Source organism: Centropristis striata, chromosome 4 (genome assembly GCF_030273125.1).
Source record: "Centropristis striata isolate RG_2023a ecotype Rhode Island chromosome 4, C.striata_1.0, whole genome shotgun sequence".
Classification (NCBI taxonomy): Eukaryota; Metazoa; Chordata; class Actinopteri; order Perciformes; family Serranidae; genus Centropristis; species Centropristis striata.
The window spans coordinates 20,657,271-20,680,945 of NC_081520.1; the positions used below are offsets into that span (position 1 = coordinate 20,657,271).

Genomic DNA, 23,675 nt, shown 5'->3' on the forward strand with positions numbered 1-23,675 from the left:
GATATCTAGACATTTAACATGGTTTTATTGATAATGATTTTGGTTATTACCAATAAAACCATGTTAAATGTCTATATATCAGCTCTTAAATTAAACTCTTATCAGCTTTATTCATTGTTATCATTATATTTGTCCAAACAAATGAACCTTTAGTTGTTCCAGACAATAGAAGACAATAGTTTTATATTTTTTTTCCATGACTGTATGTCAGGATATTGTTCTGAATGTGCCAACCTGATATAAAGCATCACTAAAAGCCTTTAACATGTTAGTGTTTGGTGAGACTTGAAGCTTTAGAGGAAGAATTATTCCTGCAGCAGCATCCCATAAAAATATCTTCAACTGGTGCAGCAGTGAACAAACTATCAATGTGTGTTTACATTTGGTTTTAATACAGTCGCCAATATTGATGAGTTAATGAATCCTTTTATTCTTATCATTTATTATGAACCACTCTGTCTCTCTGCACTGATAAAAAGGTGTTTAAAAACCAGATAAAACAGTAAATCTGAGGGAAATGATCTTGCTGCATGGACAGATAATTTACCTTAACAATATGTATTACATTAAGATTATTAAATCTAGAAATAAGCATGTTGAACACTTATACTACTAATAAATTAACTCTTAAAACCAGATAAATTAAAGCTGCCAGCAGCGATGAACTGGCCCGAGCAGAGTGACCTGATGATTATTTGGTTCTTACCAAGATAAAAAAACTTTAGATTTAGAAGTGTTAGATCATTTATCTGGTTTTAAGAGTTAATTTCTTATTTTAAGTGTTCAACATGCTTATTTCTAGATTTAATAATCTTAATTTAAGAAATCTTGTCAAGGTAAATTATCTGAAAGATCATTTCCCTCAGATTTACTGTTTTATCTGGTTTTTAAACACCTTTTTTCCAGTGTGTAGACTGTGAGCAGCAGCAGGAGGGTTCAGCATGTTCAGTTTGTTTAAGTTTCATTGAAACATAGAGAATCAGACTTGGACACTTTGTAAATATGTATGTTTCTGTATATACCATCATGTGGCCTTGTTTGAAATGAATGTAGTTTGTAAATAAAGGCAAGTTTGCTCTTAATTTTGGTGCTTTAACACATTTTATTGGTCTGTTTATTCTTAAATTGCCCAAGCACAGAAAGATTCATATAAAACAATATAAATTAACATGATGAATTGTACAAAATGAGGATGAGTGTTGATGTGATGTGATGTGGAGCTTTTCACTGGACTGACTTTAATATGACAACCTTAATATAATATTGTCCTTAATATGACAACTTTACTGTCTCTAAGACACTAAAACAACGAGTCCCAGGATAAACATTTCTGTATGAACACTACGGGACAAACATCTGGAAGCAAGATCAGATTTGTACTAAAAAGATCATAGTTTCATTGCTATACTTTGCAACAAAATAAACATGATTATTATATAAAGAGTCACTTATTAGAACACATTTGACTCTAATTATCAGGTCTTTGGGTTTCTATTGCTTAGATTTTGTGTTTCCTTCTTTCCTTAATGTATAAATCTGAACTCGTTTCTTTTGTCAGAGATATGAACACAGTTGAGATGTATTGGGATTTTTGTCTCCAAACTCTCAAAAGACAAAGAGATAAAGTGAATAATGCAAACTTTGCTTTTGACTTTTGAACTGAAGTTGTGACTCTTCCGAATCTCCTCAACCCTAAAACTAAGCCCTTCTTTTCTTTTGGTAACATTTATTCACCGATGGTCTGATAACATCAATGTTTACCTAAAGGTCAATGGAGGAAAATGGTTCAATTCAATAAAGGTAAAGTCTGATCATATAGTAAACACATCCAGAAATACAGAGAATACACACTGGTTTTTAACAAAGACATTGAGAACAGAATGTTGCCTCCAGACTTTAGTCCTGTAGTGTGAATACACACTGTGTCCTTGGAGCCTCATATATTTAGAGTCTTTAGCGACTATATAAGCTAGTGTGTGTTAGCACTTTGGCCTCAGAGCTAGAGCAATGGATCCGGCTTTCGGCTCTTCTGTTTGGAGTTTGCATGTTCTCCCGTTGTCAGCGCGGCTTCTCTCCGGTTCCTCCGGCTTCATCATGCAAAGACATGCAGCTCAGATTTAATTAGTGATGCTAAATGTTGTGTGTCTCTATGAGTCAGCCCTGTGATACACTGAGAAAAGGTGTTTAAAACCAGATAAAACAATAAATCTGAGGGAAATGATCTTCCTGCATGGAAAGATAATTTACCTTGACAAGTAAATTTCCATGCAGCAAGATCATTTCCCACAGATTTACTGTTTTATCTGGTTTTAGACACCTTTTTATCAGTGGAGTGCCCCGCCCCTCGCTCAGTGCCTCCACGATAATGAATGAATGGATGAATGAATGAATGAATGAATGAATGAATGAATGAATGATTGAATGAATGAATGAATGGATGGATGAATGGATGGATGAATGAATGAATGGATGGATGGATGGATGGATGGATAGATGGATGGATGGATTAATGGATGGATGGATGGATGGATGGATGGGTGGATGAATGAATGAATGGATGGATGGATGGATTAATGGATTAATGGATGGATGGATTAATGGATGGATGGATGGATTAATGGATTAATGGATGGATGGATGGATGGGTGGATGGATTATTGGATGGATGGATGGATGGATGGATGATATTTAGAGTGTAACTCCCTCTGGTGGTCTATCCAGAGTACTGTTACATAACAGGATGTCTCTTACAAGTATCACAGGAGCAGATGACGACTTCTTTATCATATAAAATGATATTTCTTACTGAAACATGTAATCCAGAGATGAGACTAATGAAAAGACTCGTATGAACACTCGTAACGACTATGAAGCCAGTGTGCGATCGCCCTTGTGTAACAGTAAAACAGAAGTTTAAAGTGTTGCATTAGACATGAAAGTCCTCAGGAAACACTGAAGATAGTTCCTGATTTGTGCTCATGAGTCAGTCCAGATACAATCTTTGCATACCATTCAAACGCATCAGCAAATCCTTAAAATAGCTCATAAAATAAACCAGCAGGCTGAATGTGTTCACACTCTAATCACTGAAGTGTGACTGAGTTTATATGGCCAGTGTGTCAACACATACATTACATATTTACAGTAGATTTAAACACATATAGTTGATGGTTCAGTTCAACTTTACATTAGTAAGTAACAAAACTTATCGCAGAGACGTTCCACTGAATCTGTGTCTGTTGACTTTATATGCATCAATATGCATGGAAACTTTCTACTTAAATAACTCAATAAATTATGTAAAACATAAATAAATGATACCTAGAAGACAAAAAATGATTTTTTAAAATCGTTTTTGCATCATTGAATGGCTTTTTTTAAATGTAAAATACATTTTTACAAAAGGAATTTCATATTTTGTTAGTTAAAATAGACATTTCGTTTTGCCTCTAGGTTTTATCTGAACCCTGTTAGTCTGACACATTAATCCTTTAAATGTTGGGAGGGTTCAAAGGTCACATGATCAACAGGAAGTTGCATCACTTCCTGAAGGCAAAAGGAAGAGCAGATGTAAGTTCTGTCTCTCTGTTTTCTCTATTTTTGATCATAATTCATGATTCAATATATATTCTCAATATATAATCCTGTTGCTTTAATTTCTTCTTGGATGTTTGTTTTGGGTTTTTTTGGGTTTTTTTAAAGATTATTTTTTTTGGCATTTTTGCTTTTTATTGAAAGTGATAGATAGAAAGGGGGTGATAGAGGGGAAGACATGCGGCAAAGGGAGCTCAGGCCAGATTCGAACCCGGCTACGCCACAGAAAGGACTCAGCCTTAATGGTAAGCGCGCTACCGATGTGAGCCACCGGGACGCCCGGATGTTGTGTTTTTGTTGTTTTAAGACAGTTTTGGAAATAAAACGGTGGAAAGGCACAGCATTAACAGCATTGATGCCACATGGTGGAAGAAGTATTTAGCTCCATTACTGCAGTAAAAGTACTAATACACACTGTGAAATGACTCCACTACAGTAAAAGTACTAATACACACTGTGAAATGACTCCACTACAGTAAAAGTACTAATACACACTGTGAAATGACTCCACTACAGTAAAAAAAACTTACTGAAGTAAAAGTACTAATACACACTGTGAAATGACTCCACTACAGTAAAAAAAACTTACTGAAGTAAAAGTACTAAAGTATCAGCATCAAAATGTACTTAAAGCATCAAAAGTAAAAGTACTCGTTATGCAGAATGGATTCACTCAGATTGTTTTATATATTCTAAATATATTATTAGATTATTATTATTAATGCATTTATTTAAGCACTTTAATTATGTAAAGATAGGACTCATTTAACTACTTAATATACTGTTATGAGTTTTAATTTTAAATATGTCAAATCACTTTTAATCGATCATGTTTTATGTTAAATCTGTCAGATAAGCTGTCAGATAAATGTAGTGGAGTTGAAGTATAAAGTTACATTAAATGGAAATACTCAAGTAAAGTACAAGTACCTCAAAATTGTACTTAAGTCCAGTACTAGAGTAAATGTATTTAGTTACTTTCCACCACTACATGTCATGCATTTCCTAATGAAGTCCTAATAACTTTGTCCTGTGACTGATATGAAATGTTAAAAACATGTAAAGTTAAATAAAACCTTCAGAGATAAAGAAGGGAGAATGATTTTGAACAGAAAGGTTCAACATCTTCAGTGGAACGACCTGAAGTACAGAAACAGTATGTGACAGTAGTATTTAATGAGTTATTGATCAGAGTTTGGTGAGCTCCTTGGCGGTGCTGGTGGTCCGGGTGTCCTGGTTGTTAGTGACACTCACCTTCATCGAAGGATCCTCGCTGATGAAGTGCAGGATATTCCTCAGCGAGCGGTTCATGCTGTCTTTGAAGCCGCGGCCCAGACAGACGTAGAGCAGCGGGTTGAGGCAGCTGTTGAAATACGCCAAGCAGAGAGCAAGGACGTGGGCCAGGTAGAGTTTGGGGCTGTGGGGGGAGCTCCGCGGGACCCCCAAGCTCAGGAAGTCCACGGTGTGCAGAGGCAGCCAGCAGAAGAAGAAGCTGAGCACCACGGCCACGATGACCCTCAGGGTGCGTCTGGAGCGGCCCCGGGACCCTCCGGACAACCCGCTCTCCGCCTTGCGGTACACCACGCAGTGGGCTGCCACGATGACCAGGAAGGGGAAGAAGAAGCCCACCAGGAAGCGGTAGGAGGTGAGGAGGGGGGAGTAGCTGGTGGGACACTCCCTCTTCTCCTCCCCGGCCCCTCTCTCCTGGGTGTACAGGAACATGGGGATGCTGACCACCAGAGCGAGGCCCCAGACCCCCACACACAGCAGGGCCCCCTGCCGGGGCCGCCGGTGGTTCTGGCACCACACGGGTCTGCTGACCAGCAGCCAGCGGTCCACGCTGATCACCACCAGCTGCAGGATGCTGCAGTGCATCACCAGGTAGAAGAGGCCCTTGCTCAGCGTGCAGGCCAGGGGCCCGAAGTGCCAGTGGTCGTCGTGGGCCAGAGGGACCATCAGCAGGGGGACAGACAGGCAGCACAGCAGGTCGGCCAGCGCCAGGTTCAGGAACCACAGCGAGGTGACGGAGCGCGGCATGCAGAACCCCGTCACCCACACCACCACCGCGTTCCCAGGGACCCCCAAGAGCACCACCAGGCTGTAGAAGAACAGGGCCGCCACCTGGAGCGGCTGGATCCGAGGGCCCAGAGTGTCACTGTCCCCGTAGTCCGGGACCACGTAGTCCGGATCAGTGATGTTGAAGTCAATTTCCCCATAATCCATGGCTGCTACACCTGGACAGCGGAGAACTTTATTACATTATTACTATTTTGACATGCTGAAATTATTATCATTATCATTATTACTACCATTATTATTATTATTATTATTATTATTATTATTATCATTATTATCATTAATATTATTATCATTATTATTATTATTATTATTATTATTATTAATAATAATAATAATAATAATAATAATGATAATACCATTATTAATATTTATTATTATTATTATTATTATTATAAATAGATGGACATATCATCATTTTGTGTAAAGTTATTGATAAGTCCATAAATGAACCCACAGTTAAAATTACAGATAAATAATAACAGATCTTTACAGAATTTAACCTCATTAAAGTTTAATTATTTTATATTATCTAATATTTAAACTCTAAAACAACAACAACAACAACATTTACACAGTAAAAAGGTCTAAAACCAGATAAAACAGTAAATCTGCTGCATGGACAGATAATTTACCTTGACAAGATTTATTAAATTAAGATGATTAAATCTAGAAATAAGCATGTTGAACACTTAAAATAAGACATTAACTCTTAAAACCAGATAAATTATCTAACACTTCTAAATCTAAATCTTTTTTTATCTTGTAAGAACCAAATAATTGTCAGTTTCAGAATTAAGAACTATATTTGAGTGATATTTGAACTCACGGTTAGTTGGTTGGTCTGTTGCAGCTTCAGGAAGTTCTGCAGCTCTTCTGTTTCTGGGTGTGTTTTATACTCTCACACACTCAACGATACACAAACTGTTGCACAATTTCTTCACCAGCGTGCAGTGACTTTTAGTTTGTGTATTCATGCACCATTTCTATATGCAGGCTGATTTGGATGCTTCTTATGAATACATTAAATATATTCTTGTACTTGTGCTGCTGTGACACGTCAGTAGTGATCCAGTTAAATGTTTACATGAGCAAATATTACTCAGTTTGGAGATGGTTTTTAATATAATAATCTCCTTTTTTGGATATAGTTTTATGGATTTATTAGGTCGAATTTCCTAAATGTTAATAAAAAAAAGTGATATAAACCAAGATTATTATAGTTAACAAAAACTAATGAAAACTGGAATCTAAAAAATATTTTCGTTAACTGAAATAAAAATAAAAATTTGAGTTTTTTAAAAACGAGAACTAACTGAAACTGTATTTTGTGGTTCCAAAACTAACTAAAACTAACTAAAATTATAGTGAAAATGTCCTTCGTTTTCGTCTTTGTCAACTTTTTAAATCCGTAAACCTTTTTGGTTGATATGAAATCTATTTCATCTATCTGGTTTTATGACTTAATAAACTTATTGGGGCTGAGATGGATCAGACAAAGGAAATAAAGCAAACATTTATTGTGACCTTATTGAATCTGGTACCCAACAAATACCCCATTACAAAACAACTACAACTAATAAAAACTAAACTTAAACTAAGCATTTTCCAAGAAATAAAAACAAATTAAAACTAGCAAACTCTCTATAAAAACTAATTGAAACTAAGTGAATTTGAAAACAAAAAATCAAAACAAAATTAAAGCTAAAACTGATGAAAAATCCAAAACTATTATAACTTTAATATAAACACCCCCAAAAATAATGAAATGCATTAGTGGGATAAAATACTTTATTGTCAAATTCATAATAATCATTTTACAGTAACACAAGAACCTTTTCCATATATACAAGTTATTAACAAGTCAGTCTAGACACCAATGACACTATAATGATTATTTCTACAAGTTTAATGAAAACTAGCTGCCTCTTGTGGTTCAACAAGCCTGACAACAAACTGACCTGAGGTCTGATCTGAGAGGATAAAACCCTGCAGGGACACTTTAACGCTGCAGGGAACCTTTAACATGGAAAATACTGATTTTAACGTCCCAACATTAGTCATCGCTCGTCATCACCATGACACTCTGATTACATGACTGGTTAATATTTAACCACAGGAAATGGGTTTTTAAAGAATGATCCACAGACTCAGAGCAGAAAGTGTGTCAGCAGCCTCCACCAGCGATTCCCATCGTTTTTATTGAGGGACAAACATTTTTAGTAAACTTTGGTGATTTGAGTTTTCACACACAGTGATGTGACACAAATTTTTGCAATCAGCTAGTTTCTGCTTTCAGTTTGTGTGGACTTTTGGTTTTAAGAGGTTAAATATTAACACTTAAATGCTAAATTACTTTTGAAAAAAGCAGATATTCAAACTAGCATGAAGCCTTTTCATGTGTAGTGAGCTTGTAGATTTATAGGTCTAGATGTATATATTTAACCCGTTAGATTTATTACACCCCTTAGATCCAGAGGGCTCCGCGGCCCCCCGTGGGTCTTTGGCGGCCCCCTGGGGGGGTCGGGCCCCACCGGTTGGGAATCACTGGCCGAGACTATTATTATTATTATATTACAGTCTGATTATAATCTGTTCATTCTGAAGCTGCTAAATGTCCTTAAAGCACCTGATGAATTAAGAGGTTTGCTGAGGTTCACTACAGGACTAAAGTCTGGAAGCAACATTCTGTTCTCAATGTCTTCCTATAAAACCAGTGTGTATTCTGTGTATTTCTGGATGTGTTTACTACATGATCAGACTTTACCTTTATTAAATTGAACCATTTTCCTCCATTGACCTTTAGGCAAACATTGATGTTAGCAGACCATTGGTGAATAAATGTTACCAAAAGAAAAGAAGGGCTTAGTTTTAGGGTGGAGGAGATTTGGAAGAGTCACAACTTCAGTTCAAAAGTCAAAAACAAATCACAGTTTGCATTATTCACTTTATCTCTTTTGAGAGTTTGGAGACAAAAATCCCAATAAATCTCAACTGTGTTCATATCTCTGACAAAAGAAACAAGAGTTCAGATTTATACATTTTGTTGGACGATAAGTAAAACTGGGGATATGGTCACATATATTCAGTAGTTTAAAAAAGAACTAAATCTTGTCCTAATTTTACATCTTATATGATATAATTGCAACCTGTGTTCATGTTTGCAACTTTTAAAATTGTTCATGGAGCATGATTGTCATTTGAAAGTAAAAACAAGAGTTCAGATTTATACATTAAGGAAAGAAGGAAACACAAAGTCTAAGCAATAAAAACCCAAAGACCTGATAAATAGAGTCAAATGTGTTCTAACAAGTGACTCTTTTTATAATAATCATGTTTATTTTATAACAGATTTGATCTTTCTTCCAGACGTTTGTCCCGTAGTGTTCAGGCTGTAATCTTTACTGAAGTTTAGAAAATAAACAAAGCACAAACTACAGAAACCTTGAGCCGTGACAACATTTTCTCTTTTAGCCCTGCGATGTCACTGAGACCTTAAAAATTAGGAAATGATTCGGGAAATGAAACAACAAGAGTCACAACGTCAGCAGAATTAGCTAAAAGTTAAGACGCCATCAGTGTGTCTGAGTGTGAGAATGTGTGTGTCTGTGTGTGTGTGTGTGTGTGTGTGTGTGTGTGTGTCTGTGTGTGTTCCTGCAGCCATGTGTGTGTATGTGGCTCTTATTGTTTTCATTGATAGTAATGTGAGTATTAATATCACAGTGTTTATTAGTGTTTTAGATCTAAATTAGATTTGGATACGTTTTCATCTTCATTGGCTTTCAGTTCATCATCTGTCCTGGTTGCTTTGTGTTGTTGTCGTTGTCGTTGTCGTTGTCGTTGTTGTTGTCATTGTCATTGTTGTCGTTGTTGTTGTTGTTGTTGTTGTTGTTGTTGTGTCAGGGTGTTTCCTCTCTGGTTAAATCAGTTGAGGGCCGGAGCGCTGCTGGGGGGGAGGGTGGGAGTGTCGTCTCTGAACGCGTCCGACTGAAGATCTGCAGAGAAAAGAACGTCTTTAGACTCTTTATACGCTTTTTAACCAGTTTATAAGCAATTTATTTATATCAAACGTCTGTTATTTGCTTTTATTGCACATTAAGGTGCAAGATTTACATGTTTAATACAATCACACATACGTTTCCATCCAAAACGAGAGAAACAAGACGTTTTAGAAACGTTTTGACTCTGTGACCTACTGTAACACACACACACACAAACATTTTCCCAGCAGGAATTAGAGAAGTTTATGAGCATTAAAGTGCTGACTCGGTTAGTTTGTGGCAGAAAATCTGAAATAAGTGACGGTTTCATTTGTGTTCATGATTTCTGTTAAAAACAAACTCAACATATTATATCAGGATGTTTTTAGTCATAAAATAAAGTGTGACCCAGAGGTGGAGAGTAAGTACTGTACTCAAGAACAGTTTACAGGTACTTGTACTTTACTTGAGTATTTCCATTTTATGTAACTTTATACTTCTACTCCACTACTTTAATCTGACAGCTTTAGTTACTTTACAGGAAGAGATTTAACATAAAATAAATAAAGTTAAAGTCAGAACTCACAACAGTATATTAATGAGTCCTTTATTTACAAAATAAAACACTGCTTGCATAAATGCATCAATAATAATAATAATACTCTAATAATATATCTAGAATAAATAAAACAGTCTGAATGGGTCCATTCTGCATAACGAGTACTTTTACTTTTGATACTTTAAGTACATGTTGACGCTGATACTTTAGTACTTTTACTGCGGGAAGTTTTGAATGCAGGACTTTTACTGTAGTGGAGTCATTTCACAGTGTGTAATAGTACTTTTACTGCAGTAGAGTCATTTCACAGTGTGTAATAGTACTTTTACTGCAGTAGAGTCATTTCACAGTGTGTATTAGTACTTTTACTGTAGTGGAGTCAATTCACAGTGTGTATTAGTACTTTTACTGTAGTGGAGTCATTTCTCAGTGTGTATTAGTACTTTTACTGCAGTGGAGTCATTTCACAGTGTGTATTAGTACTTTTACTGTAGTGGAGTCATTTCACAGTGTGTACTAGTACTTTTACTGTAGTGGAGTCATTTCTCAGTGTGTATTAGTCCTTTTACTGTAGTGGAGTCATTTCTCAGTGTGTATTAGTACTTTTACTGTAGTGGAGTCATTTCACAGTGTGTATTAGTACTTTTACTGCAGTAATGGAGCTAAATACTTCTTCCACCATGTGGCATCAATGCTGTTAGAACCTTTTGCACCGTTTTATTTCCAAAACTGTCTTAAAACAACAAAAACACAACATCCAAGAAGAAATTAAAGCAACAGGATTATATATTGAGAATGACAAGTTATGATCAAAAATAGAGACTGTAGTGGAGTCATTTCACAGTGTGTATTAGTACTTTTACTGTAGTGGAATCATTTCACAGTGTGTATTAGTACTTTTACTTTAAATACTAGCTGTACTGCAGTATTATATATATATATGCTAACCGATGAGTGTGAGGCCTTGCTGCTGCTGCTGGTTCAGGATGACTGACGTCTCCTCCTCCTCCTCCTCCTCCTGCTCCTCCTCCTGCTCCTCCTCTTCGTCTCCCCAGTCTGCGATGTTGGCCGGGGGGATGCACTGCTCCAGGAACAGGTCCTCCTCTTCCTCCTCCTCCTCCTCCTCCATATTGTCTGGAGGCCAGCGCAGCTCTCCACTCTCCACCTCGCTGAGCTCGGTGGGCTCCACCACGATGGAGGGGAGGCGCTCCTTCTCCTGCTCCTGCTCCAGGGGGAGGAGGGTCTCTGGGCCCAGGACCACCTCCACGGGCTCCGGGAAGATCTGCAGGAGGAGAGAGGAGCGCTGAGTGAGAACCAGACAGTAAGTTCTGTTTACAACAGTCGGTTACCGTGATTACCACTATATAGTGACATCACCATGTAACATTTAAAGCATAGAAACATTTTTAACCCTTTAAACATTATTAACTGTATATTTTAAACTAACATACTCTAAGCATGGCATGAATTACAATGAAATGATCAACATTCATTTTTTAAATTATTATTGCTGAACTGGCCTTATTGGCCCTTACAGTACTTGTACTTTACTCGAGTATTTCCATTTTATGTAACTTTATACTTCTACTTCACTACATTTAGAGGCAAATATTTAACTTTTTACTCCACTACATTTATCTGACAGCAATATTTTACACAAACATGAAAAATTTTAAATGATTAGACTTTTTATATATTAAACCTCACAGTAAACAGTAACAGTAAATTAAATAGTTAAAATGAGTTCTATCTTTATCAAATTAAAACACTGCTAAATAATCTAATAATATATTTAGAATATATTAAATAATCTGAGTGGGTCCATTCTGAGTAACAACTAAGTGATTAGACATTTTTTTAATATATATATTTAGACCTCATAACAGTATATTAAGTAGTTAAATGAACCCTGTCTTGAGAAAATTAGAATTTAATGTAAATGTAACTTTATACTTCTACTCCACTACTTTTATCTGACAGCTTTAGTTACTTTGCAGGTTCGAGATTTAACATAAAAACATGAAGACATTAGAAGTATTTCTCAGATTAAACCTCATAACAGTATTTTAAGTAGTTTAAATGAGACCTAACTTGAGTAAATTGAAAATGCATCAATAATAGTCCAATAATATATTTGGAATATGTAGAATATAACACTGTAAATCGGTCCATTCTGCATAACGAGTACTGTTTGATACTTTAAGTACATGTTGATGTTGATACTTTTAAGTAAAGGAAATTAGTACTTTTAATTATATTATAAGTAGTACTTTAAAGTAAAGGATCTGAATACTTCTTCCACCTCTGGTTTTTACCACTTTTTTATGTGTAATTTATGACAGGAATGTAAATATGAAACTGTTTCTGGATCAAAATAAGCTCACATGTTATTGAATAACAGAAATAATATAAATAAGGATTAAAATCAACCCTGTGGTTTTTAGTGTGTAGTATCTGTAAATCTGCATTAGTTTTAATAGCTTTGACATCATGGATATTGACTAATCCTACACGCACACGCACATGCACACGCACACACACACACACACACACACACACACACACCTACGCAGCGTCTGGATTCTGTGTCCTTATTGTGCCCCGTGGTTTTTAATCCTTGTTTTTTATCAGCATTTGTGTCACTACTGTCTCATATTTTGTCACAAACCTTGTTTAAGAGTGATGAACAGAACATTAATTTAATTTAATAATTAATTTATCTGAAACTATCATTGATGAGATAAATTCAACTATATTGATTTAGTACGACTCTTGTTTTAAGAGTTAATTTCTTATTTTAAGTGTTCAACATGCTTATTTCTAGATTTAATAATCTTAATTTATTAAATCTTGCCAGGGTAAATTATCTGTCCATGCAGCAAGATCATTTCCCTCAGATTTACTGTTTTATCTGGTTTTTAGACCTTTTTTTACAGTGCAGCCAAAATCCAATCTCTGAGCCAATCAGCTGTATTTTTGGCCTGGATTCACTGTTATTATTTATCCAGAAATATTGGCCCAGAGAGGCTTAATCCTAGTCTGACTGATGGGTTTAGAGAGATAGAGTCACAGTATGTTGAGGGACCCATGGACTGGATATAATAATAATAATAATAATAATAATAATGGAGGTTGTCGTTGGTTTGTGGACTTCCTGTTTGAAGCATCGAGTTCAGTGTCACGTCCGTCGCCATCTTTGTTTTTTGAAACCGGGAGAGACCATATTTGGACGGGGGAGGCGTGAGGACAGTTTATCTACAAATAAACTCTTACTAAATGTTCATTACATAACAGAATAACTTAACAGCAGACTCCTTGGAGTCTTTTAGTGCAACCGAACATTTTTAAATGACCAAAATGTTCAAATAAACGTTCATGAAATGAAAAAACACGGTGAAGGGTCAAAGTTCTGAGGCTGAAACTCGTTAAACAAGTGGAAGCTGTTTAGATTTACAAAGTGACTTTCAGGCTGTTAACTAAACATTACACTGAGATAATCATATTATTTTATTATTAAAATAACATATAAACAGCTGGAATGGCTGCTTGGGAAATATAGTTTAACTTTACTTTAAACACAAAAAGCACAAAAAGTCACATGTAAACGACAATATATTGAGTCCAGAAAAAAACTATTTTCTCCTTTTTTATATATCAAGATTAAGTTGATATGGTAATTATGGTGACAGGCCTATTAACAATCATTCCCTGCTTTATCTTCTATTTTCTTCTAAACGGCTCCATTATTTACACGATTACCATTGTATTGAAGAAGACCTGAAATTAGTGATTGAGACCATGAAAAACATTTCCTGAGGCAATAAATCAAGTGTCTCATGTTGTATTGTGATAGATAGAAGTCCCCTGCTGGACTTCTGAAGGACTGCAGCTTGAGGAGCCTCCAGGTGTGAAGATCGTACCTGGAACGGCAGCCGGTGGTCCTTCCTCTGCAGGTCCTCACAGTTTGGGTCTCCGCTCATCTCCTCCATCAGTCTGCAGAGGAGACAAAGTTATAATGATACGAGAAACAAGCAGACGATATAAAGCTCCATTCATCCTCTTCCTCTTGGTACATACACATGGTACATTCTTTTTTATAAACAAACATCCCAAATAGTTTCTGATGGGGGATTTTATCCCTTATCCAACTTTGTCGTTAACAGATCTCATGTATGTCTAATTAGGGCCTCGGGGCAATCGCACCGAGCACTGGTCCCATACAGCAATAGCTGTAGGGACCTGTGCTGCACTACTGTTATACTGTGGATTTTTTCTTCTTCCTCTTCCGGACGCAATTTCGTCCCGCTACTAGTCCTACAACTTGAAGAGTTGCAGGACAAATTATATATCAAAACGTGCGGTTTGATCGGAATCGGTGTGCTATTACTTTTCCCTACAGAATACTAATTTTTTTTTGTTATTAACTTTTTATTTGAAAGTCCCTCCCTCCCACTCCTTCCCTCCCTCCTTCACCCACCCCCCTCCCTCCTCCACCCACTCACCACCCAGCAGTGTGCTATTTCATTAAAAGTTCTGTTAGGTCAGATATAAGATTTGTCCATGCTGTAATTGTGCTTGTTTTAGCATTGTTTATCCTTGCTGTTGATAGCTCCAGGTATGCAATGTCCAAGAAGCTTCGAAGCCAGTGAGTTTTTGAGATGTCATGGGGAGGTTTCCAGCGTTGAACAACAATTTTCTTTGCCGCTGTCAGACCTGCCAGCCAAATTTTACGTGTTTTTCCCCCGAGGGAGAGCTGAGAGTCATCATTCAGAAGGTGTATAGCTGGTTCCAGTGGTAACTGTACCCCTGTTAGTGCTGTTATCGTGCTTATTACCTTCTCCCATAAGTCCAAAATCCCTGGACATTCCCATACAACATGTGCAAAAGAGCCAGAGGTTCCCTGGGGGCAAAATGAGCAATATGGGTCTGAAGCTAATCCCATTTTATGTCTAATTCTAGGTGTTAGATATGCTCTGTGACAGAATTTTAGATGTATATATTGATGATTGGGGTTTTTTGATGCTCCAAAAACATTGTCCCAAATCGTGTTCCAGTCTAAGTTTTGCCCCAAATCTGATAAATCCCTCTCCCAGGCTTTCATTCCCGCTGTGGGCATATATTTCTGAGAATTCAGCTTATCATAAATATGTGATACTATAGATCTGGGAGCATTCTGTATCCATTCCAAGATGGGATGGTCTTTTAGTTCTGTCCCCCAGGGAACCCGGTAGGCTTTACAAGCTGATCTTATCCTAAAGTAGAAAAACAGGGAGTTTTTGTTAATACCATATCGCGCTAAGAGATCCTGAAAGTCAAGAATATTATGTGCCCCACTAATATCCTGGAGCTCTTTAATACCCCTACTCTCCCAATCCTTATTAGCAAAAGGTTTTCCTCCTGTTAGCAACTGATTATTGTTCCATAGTGGAGACGATTTGTACCAAACATTTTTAACCTTTATGAATTTTCCAGCTGCTCTGAACACCTGAAGCACATGTGACATAATTGGACCATAATACAAACCACTTTTTTTGGAAGATATACCTACAAGAAGAAAATCCTGCAACCTAGTTGGTGCTATTAGCTGCTGCTCTATACTTTTCCAGGCAGATATTTTGGCATCGTCAAACCAGTAACTAAGACTTTTTAACATAAATGCCCAGTGGTACAGCTTAAAGTTTGGACATGCCAATCCCCCAGCCTTCTTATTACCCTGAAGTGCGGACCACTTTATATTGGGACGCTTGCCATTCCAGACATAGCGTCGCAGTAAAGAGTCTAGTTTTTGCCAGTATCCTGTTGGGGGTGCCAGTGGCAACATCGAACTGATGAAGTTAATGCGGGGCAGGACATTCATTTTAATGACCGCTATTCGTGCAGGGACGGACGCTGGTAGGTGTCTCCACCTGTTTATATCTTCTTCTATCTTTTTCAAAATTAATGAGTAATTTGTTTTAGCCACATCTGATAAAGAGTTACTTATTCTGATCCCCAAGTACATGACCTCCTTTGAAACCTTAATCTGAGGAGGAAGAGATAATTTGCTTTGGTCTGTATTAATCAGCATAAGTGCTGACTTTGAGAGATTAACTTTGTAACCTGACAAATGTCCAAATCGTTCTAGTACCTTTAAGACATAGGGCAGAGTCTGTTGAACATCTGCCATATAAACTAATGTGTCATCCGCATAAAGCGATATTGAATGTGATGTTGTCCCTATTGTTATGGGGGGAATATGTGTGGAGTTCCTAATTAAATGAGCAAGTGGTTCGATAGATAAGGTGAAGATCAAAGGGGACAAAGGGTCTCCTTGTCTCGTACCACGTCCTATGTCAAACAAGTTTGAAAAGCCTCCTCCCACACAGACCCGGGCAGATGGATTAGTATAAAGTGTCTGAATCATACGTATGAACTTATCACCAAATTTAAATTCTTTCAGGACCCTCCACAAATACGGCCACTCCAGGCGATCGAATGCCTTTTCTGCGTCGAGAAATAATAAACCAGATTCACGTGGGACATCGTGCGATGCACTCAGTATATGCAAAAGCCTGCGGATATTATCAGAGGCTAAACGCCCCTTGATAAATCCCGTTTGATCCGGACTAACTATCTTCCCAATTACTACCTCAAGTCTGCTAGCTAAAACTTTAGAGAATATTTTAAGGTCAGAATTTATCAGAGAGATAGGACGATGGTTGGCGCACTCCAAGGGGTCCTTACCATGCTTAGGTATAACCGTGATCAAGGCTGTATTTAGGTCTCTATGAAAATAACCTTTATCAATGGCATAATTCAATGTCTCTAACCATACTGGTCCAAGTATATCCCAAATTTCCAAATAGAGTTCCACAGGAATACCATCTATACCTGGAGTGCGGCCTTTATTTGTAGCTTTAACAGCTTTAAGTAATTCCTCTAGCGTAATAGGAGAGTCAAGTAACTTTGTGTCCTCTAATGACAATGTAGGAAGTCCTAAATTACTAAAGAACTCTGTAAAGTCGCCTTCTGAGGGGACAGAGCCACATGTATATAGTTTTTCAAAGTATAATTTAAAGGTCTCATTTATTTCTTCCGTTGAGGTCACCAGTCCATGTTTTGCACATTTGATCGCTGGTATAGATCTCCTAGCTTCCTGTTGTTTAAGAGTGAGCGCTAAAAGGTGACTCGGTCTGCTGCCCTCTGCATAATATTTCCTCTTGGTTATATGGATCATATATTCTGCTCTGCCTCTCAGCAAATCATTTAATTCTGCTTGCTTCGATTTGAGTCCATTTTCTTTAATTTCTGAGTAACTTCTTTTGAGGTCATTCTCCAGAACTTTACACTGCTCCTCCAGATTGGTAATCTTTTGCAACCGTGTTTTATGTAGGTGTGAACCAAACCCTATTGCGTTATTTCGTATAAAGCCTTTAATGGTGGCCCAAACCACTGTTTGAAGTGTGGGGTTAAATTTCCACCTAGTTGCTTTATTTTTAATTTTGCCATAATTAAAAGTAGATATAATTGGGTTGTGATCCGATAAGTGTCTGGGTAAAAATTCCACTGAGTGTACAGAGGGCAGCAGGCCAGAGGAAACAAAAATGTAATCTATTCGGGAAAACGTTTTATGTCTTGAAGAAAAGAAAGTGTAATCTTTAATGGTTGGGTTATACATCCTCCACACATCCACTAAATTTAAGTCCTTAATAAAGAGATTAAGTGCTTTTGAGGCCGAGTCCTGGGAGCTTGAGACATTTGAATATGATTTATCAACATTACTATTTAGCGTAGCATTCATGTCTGAACCCACATATAGTTGATAATCACTTAATTTTAATAATTGTGAGGTAACCATGGGAAAAAAATCTGCTTCAAATACAGCTGGAGCATAAATACCAGAATACTAATTTTTCACGACGTAAGTCGCGAAAAACTGCCCAAAATTTTGCATTGAAATGAATGGGATGGCCGACAAAAAATGAGCGAAAAAGAACAATAATTGGAGATATTTAAACGTCTACTTCTCCAGCATAATTTCACCTAGAGACTCCATTTAAACTTTAAACAGTAGACACATGTCTTGTGTATCGGTGTATTAATCCTCGTTTCGATAGGTCATATAGTTTTTTATCAATCCCTGTTCAATGACCATGATCATTTTTGGAGAAATTCTGATATTATAATGGATGTGTATTGCACGGAATGTTCGTGTCACAGTGTGTGACATCATCACCAGAGTGTAGAGGGAGAGAAAAAATTGTCAAAAAATTAATTTGAAAACTGCGCTCCAGGCCGCAAATTCCACTCTACAGAAATAATTTATACATAGAAACGTAGGAAAATTTGTCTTCTCCCTCACAATCCTCTGGTAAAGCTGTCAGAGTTATAGTTTGGGCGTAGGACGCACAGATGATCCACCAACACGCACCAACAGCCTCATTGGGTCCCATATTAAAAACGCAGAAAGATTTCTGAAGAAGGGAGATTTAACAGTTTTTTTAGATCGCTCTAACAAAGCTATTTTCTAATTTTTCTTTAAAAAAAAACATATGTAGACGTTCAGGAAGAACTCAGGACGCTCAAAGTGAAGTCGGATCAATGATAGGTACTATGGTTTTGCCAAAAATGCTTTCTGTTCGAGGCCAGAAATTCCAGTCTGTCCACCTCTGCTGTCACTCTTTCGGAACATTAACAGGTGTCAGTTAATTCTGTTGATTGCTTTGATCTGATTGCCTTTGATCTTTGATGTGATTACAGTTACAGATACACACACACACACACACATGCACGTGCGCACACTCCTCACACATGCATACACATGCTTCAAACACACGCACGCACACACACACACGCACAGGCAGGTAACTTTATGTGATTTTAATTACACACACACACACTCACACACACACACACACACACACAGGTAACTTCATGCGATTTTCGCTACACACACACACACACAAATGCGCGCGTAAGCGCGCACACTCCTCCAGATACATGTTTCACACACACACACACACACACACACACACACACATTTTGTGTAGTGTACACACACTGGCAGTAGCCCCCGTGGCCCTTTCAGAATTTCCCCAGAGGAAATTTTCTAGTTGATCATCAAAACCAAAACCACCAACATTATCTACATCAGATAGTTCTTTACATGTTTATCTGTGGATGTCAGACCAATGATGTTAGACAACAAACATCAGACATCTGACTGACTGACTGACTGACTGACTGACTGACATCTGGGTGGAAAACTACCAAAGGAAACTGTGACTCGTCATCTGACTCCAGCAGGTCCTCAGTGGGACAGTCAGACTCTCCATCCGCTGTTCTATCAACCACGTCACCTCCCACACAGTCACACAGCTGAGTCACACACACACACACACACACACACACACACACACACTCTGGAACACACTCGTACTCCAGATTAGTGCGTATAGTGTTTGATAGCTAAATGGATTATGTCCTTTGGCGCTCATGTTTTATTTATTTATTATTTTATTTATATTCCTGACGTGAGTCTGTCAGCTCTTCTAAAGGACGAAGAGTCTGATTCTGGACTAAACTCTTTATCTGGAGAAGAACTATATTTAATAACTTCAGTGGATATCTAACTGGTCTCCATGTCTCTCTGTTTGATCATAGAACCATATGGATTTTTTCCAGATAATCATCAAAGATCAGACTACGTCACAGACACCATGACATCTGACCAATCACTATGATAATAATATAATAATATTCACTGTATTCACATTGACCTCCAATGTAAAAATGAAACATTTAGAAAAAAAATCACAATTCTTCAGTGACTTGTACCAGGAGAACTGGACTATGAATAAAAATAATAGTAATATTTTGAGAAAAAAGTTGCAAATTTACTGGATCAAAGTTGCAAATCTACAAGAAAAAAAGTCGCAGATTCACCACTTTAAATCTCATAAATCTGCAAATTTTTTCTCGTAGGTTTGTCACTTTAATTTCGTAAACGTTTCTCTCAGAATATTACCTCCCTCGACTGGGACTAGAAACTCTCAACACTTGTGAGTAGACAGTTTTCAGGGAGTCTTATTTAAATAATTTCAAGTCTTCTGATGCATATGGAGCATGAGAAGCTGAATCTTCTGAAGGCCTCTCCCCTAACCCTGACCTTTGACCTTTATTAGTGTGTGTGTTTGTGCTACAGAGTCTCTAAAACAGTTTCTAGTGCCGTATTTGAGCTCCACATCCAGCGTCAATCTGTTTGTGGTCTCCAGAAAAGCCGAGGGGGGATTAAGAAGGAGGACTGAGATCTGTCCGAATCCTCTTTTCATCCCTCTGAGAGTCTCAGAGAACATAAGTACCAATCAGCTGGTCGGCCTCGGAGGCCTGATGACACAATCTCTTAAATCTTGTGGACTCTTTAATGAAATTTCAGTTGCAAGACAGATCTAATCTCCAGTCTTTCTGTTTTTAGACCAAGTGTCTGTACTTTTTTTAGTGTTTGTAAGAGCAGGACCAGTCATCAGCTGGCTGCGTCAAATTAAAGAGGCAGTTCCTAATATTTACAAAGTGTTTGGGACTCTTTCTGGAAATGTGCTGAGAGCAGAATGACCACAGAGTTACTTCTCGATTGTTTAACAAGGTTATTATAGTTCTGGACTTTTCGTTAGTTTTAGTTTTCATTTTGTTGTCAATTTTTGTTGTCAAATTCAGTTAGTTTTAATGAGTTTTTAGAGCGAGTTTACTAGTTTTAATGAGTTTTTAGAGTGAGTTTACTAGTTTTTATTTTAGTTTTTATTTTCTGGAAAGTTTTTGTTTAGTTTTTATTAGTTTTAGTTTAGTTTTTATTAGTTGTAGTTTAGTTTTTATTAGTTGTAGTTGTTTTGTAATGGGGTATTTGTTGCGTCCAGATTCAATAAGGTCACAATAAATGTTTCCTTTATTTCCTTTGCCTGATCCATCTCAGCCCCAATAAGTTTATTAAGCCATAAAACCAGATAGATGAAATAGATTTCATATCAACCAAAAAGGTTTACGGATGAAAAAAGTTGACAAAGATGAAAACAAAGAACATTTTCACTATACTTTTAGTTAGTTTTGGAACCACAAAATACAGTTTCAGTTAGTTATGGTTTTTAAAAAAAACTATTGTTTTTATTTTTATTTCAGTTAACAAAAATGTTTTTTAGATTCTAATTTTGGTTATTTCATTATTTTTAGTTATCTATAATAACCTTGCAGATTACTAGTTACCCTGTTAAAAGTGTTTTTATTACTTATAACTACTTCATTCGTGTTTTATTAATCATTTTAAACGAGGCTTTTCCCAGTGAGCATTACAGTATTAACAGTCTTTTCCCTTCTGGTTAACAAGCTTCAGTGTGTGCAGGAATGTTGAATGTTGAGTGAAAACACTGTTGAATCTGCAGCTCTGAAAGGCGTTCTTGTCCTAAAAAACAGCCACCCGCGTTGGTTTGATTGGTAGGCAGGAGGCGGAGCAACTTCAAACAGGAGAACCAATGAAAACACTCAGAATTAGAGCTCATGCTGCTGAATCAATGGAGCCACAGTCTGAATGTACAGAGACGGCTCTTTATAACAGATTCCTCCCTTCATGCTGCTCTCACATGTTTCTCAGAGGATTTACAGATACTGCAGGTTCTGGTCCAAATATACTGCAGCATACTGCAGGTTCTGGTCCAGATATTCTGCAGGTTCTGGTCCAGATATTCTATAGCATACTGCAGGTTCTGGTCCAGATATTCTGCAGGTTCTGGTCCAGATATTCTGCAGCATACTGCAGGTTCTGGTCAGTGTTTCTCGTAGATTTGCCTCTTTAATCTCATAAATTTCCAACTTTTTTCTCTAAATATTCCCCCCGTCTGTATTCATTCATTTTTTTCATACTTGGCCCTAATGAGCTGTTGTAGTTCTGGTATATTAACATTAACATATTAACATATGCCCGTAGTTCTGGTATATTTACAATGACTGAATGTTTCTGTAATCAGTTTTTAACCATCACAGTGAAATGCCTCCTTGGTGGAAGTCTGACAGCGTTTTCTAGTTAAATATCGAGTTATCATTATGATTTCACATGTTATTTAGAGTCTGTTGACACTGATTTAGGAAAGTAAAAATAGCATGAAGCTAGTAAAAAACTATTATCGGCTAACTAGGACTCAGTACATTATATATTTATTTTCTTTATTTGAAAGTTTGTCACTCACAGTGTGTGTTTAGATAAAGTCTGGCCTTTAGACAGATTGATGACCTCTGACCTCCGTCCATCATAACTTCAGAGCTCCACAAAACAACATGTTCATATTTCTGCTCATTTAAAGTGCTGATAACGACCGACTGGCCTCCCAGCAGGCAGATATTATTATTATTATTATTATTATTATTATTATTATTATTATTATTATTATTATTATTATAAAGCTCCATTTATCCTAACATTCAGATCAGGTGATCTACAGGCCAGTTATCTGCTCTGAAAACCAGTTTGAGAAGAATTAAATTAGATTTTGTTATAGAATTACAGAATGTGCTAGTTTCAACAATGAAGAATCTCAAATATTGCACCAGTCGGTTTCTTCTCTCTCAATTAAATTAAATTCAATAAGGCTTTATTGGCACGAATGTTAAAAAAAAAATATTGCCAAAGCACAAGTACCATCTTTTCCAAACATTTGGACATAAGATATCAAATGTAAGAATCAATGGCTTTGAAGAGAAATAATTGATGTGATTCATTTTTAGAAGCATTCAGAATCATTGACTGAATCAATACCAAGTCCTGCATTTAACTCTATAGAGTCTCAGTCTATTTCCTCCATATCTGAATCTTTCCATCCTGCCTGTATTCACCACTTAAAACATGTTTAAATACCATGTTGGTATATTTTTTCACCTATATGACCTGATAATAATAGATTTTTTATTCTGACTTACTGGATCAACATTTAGAACCAAAAAGAAACAAAGAAAAACCAACATAAATGTGATCTTGTGATTGTGTGTGATCCTGTCATCAACTCCATTTTGATTTGGCTCTTGTGTGTTAAGAGGAACAATTATGGTCATTTTGTGTCTTTTGTTGTGTCTTTTGTTGTGTCTTTTTTGTCATTTTGTGTCTTTTTTAGTCCTTTAGTCCAACATAAAATGTGATTTTGAATCTTTTTTTTTTTACTTTCTAAACACTATCATACTCAATACAGAATTTTAAATGTTCCAAATGTGACCAAAGGTGTCAAATCTAACATATAAGAGGGTTCCATCCAGTTCTATCATTTGATACTAAATATATTTGAGCTTGTCTCCAGTTTTACTTGGTATATCATCATCAAACTGAAACTGGCCTCACGGAGTTTACAGCCAGAACTTTAGAGATAAATTTACAGTAGGGCTCCACGCTGCTTCTGGAGACTCCACAGGGTTAAATATTCCCCCAGTGATTCTTATTTCTATTTCTATATATTTGT

The 23,675-nt window shown here is 36.9% G+C and overlaps 2 protein-coding genes across 2 annotated transcripts; both read right to left on the reverse strand.

Moving 5' to 3' along the window:
• Window positions 1-636: 636 nt before the first annotated feature.
• c5ar1 (complement C5a receptor 1) lies at window positions 637-6,517 on the reverse strand. Its single transcript, XM_059330524.1, has 3 exons — window positions 6,500-6,517; window positions 4,849-5,828; window positions 637-2,087 (listed from the first exon to the last, which is right to left on the reverse strand). The coding sequence occupies exons 2-3, from the start codon at window positions 5,815-5,817 to the stop codon at window positions 1,980-1,982; spliced, it is 1,077 nt and encodes a 358-aa protein (XP_059186507.1). The 5' UTR covers window positions 5,818-5,828; window positions 6,500-6,517; the 3' UTR covers window positions 637-1,979.
• Window positions 6,518-9,594: 3,077 nt separating this feature from the next.
• Window positions 9,595-15,519, reverse strand: lbhl (LBH regulator of WNT signaling pathway, like). The gene is made up of 4 exons (XM_059331662.1): window positions 15,496-15,519; window positions 14,130-14,202; window positions 11,158-11,491; window positions 9,595-9,665 (listed from the first exon to the last, which is right to left on the reverse strand). Exons 2-4 carry the CDS (start codon window positions 14,196-14,198, stop codon window positions 9,595-9,597), a joined length of 474 nt encoding a protein of 157 aa, XP_059187645.1. The 5' UTR covers window positions 14,199-14,202; window positions 15,496-15,519.
• Between the last annotated feature and the right edge of the window lie 8,156 nt (window positions 15,520-23,675).

What these genes read in the sequence shown, in the direction of transcription:
- lbhl (XM_059331662.1), bottom strand. Translation starts at nt 14,198, where the DNA reads ATGGAGGAGATGAGCGGAGACCCAAACTGTGAGGACCTGCAGAGGAAG. An exon ending in ACCACCGGCTGCCGTTCCAG is followed by an intron (nt 11,492 to 14,129) that starts GTACGATCTTCA and finishes CTCCTCCTGCAG; the next exon opens with ATCTTCCCGGAGCCCGTGGA. An exon ending in GCAAGGCCTCACACTCATCG is followed by an intron (nt 9,666 to 11,157) that starts GTTAGCATATAT and finishes TTTTCTCTGCAG; the next exon opens with ATCTTCAGTCGGACGCGTTC.
- c5ar1 (XM_059330524.1), bottom strand. Translation starts at nt 5,817, where the DNA reads ATGGATTATGGGGAAATTGACTTCAACATCACTGATCCGGACTACGTG. An exon ending in GCGAGGATCCTTCGATGAAG is followed by an intron (nt 2,088 to 4,848) that starts GTGAGTGTCACT and finishes TGCATGATGAAG; the next exon opens with CCGGAGGAACCGGAGAGAAG.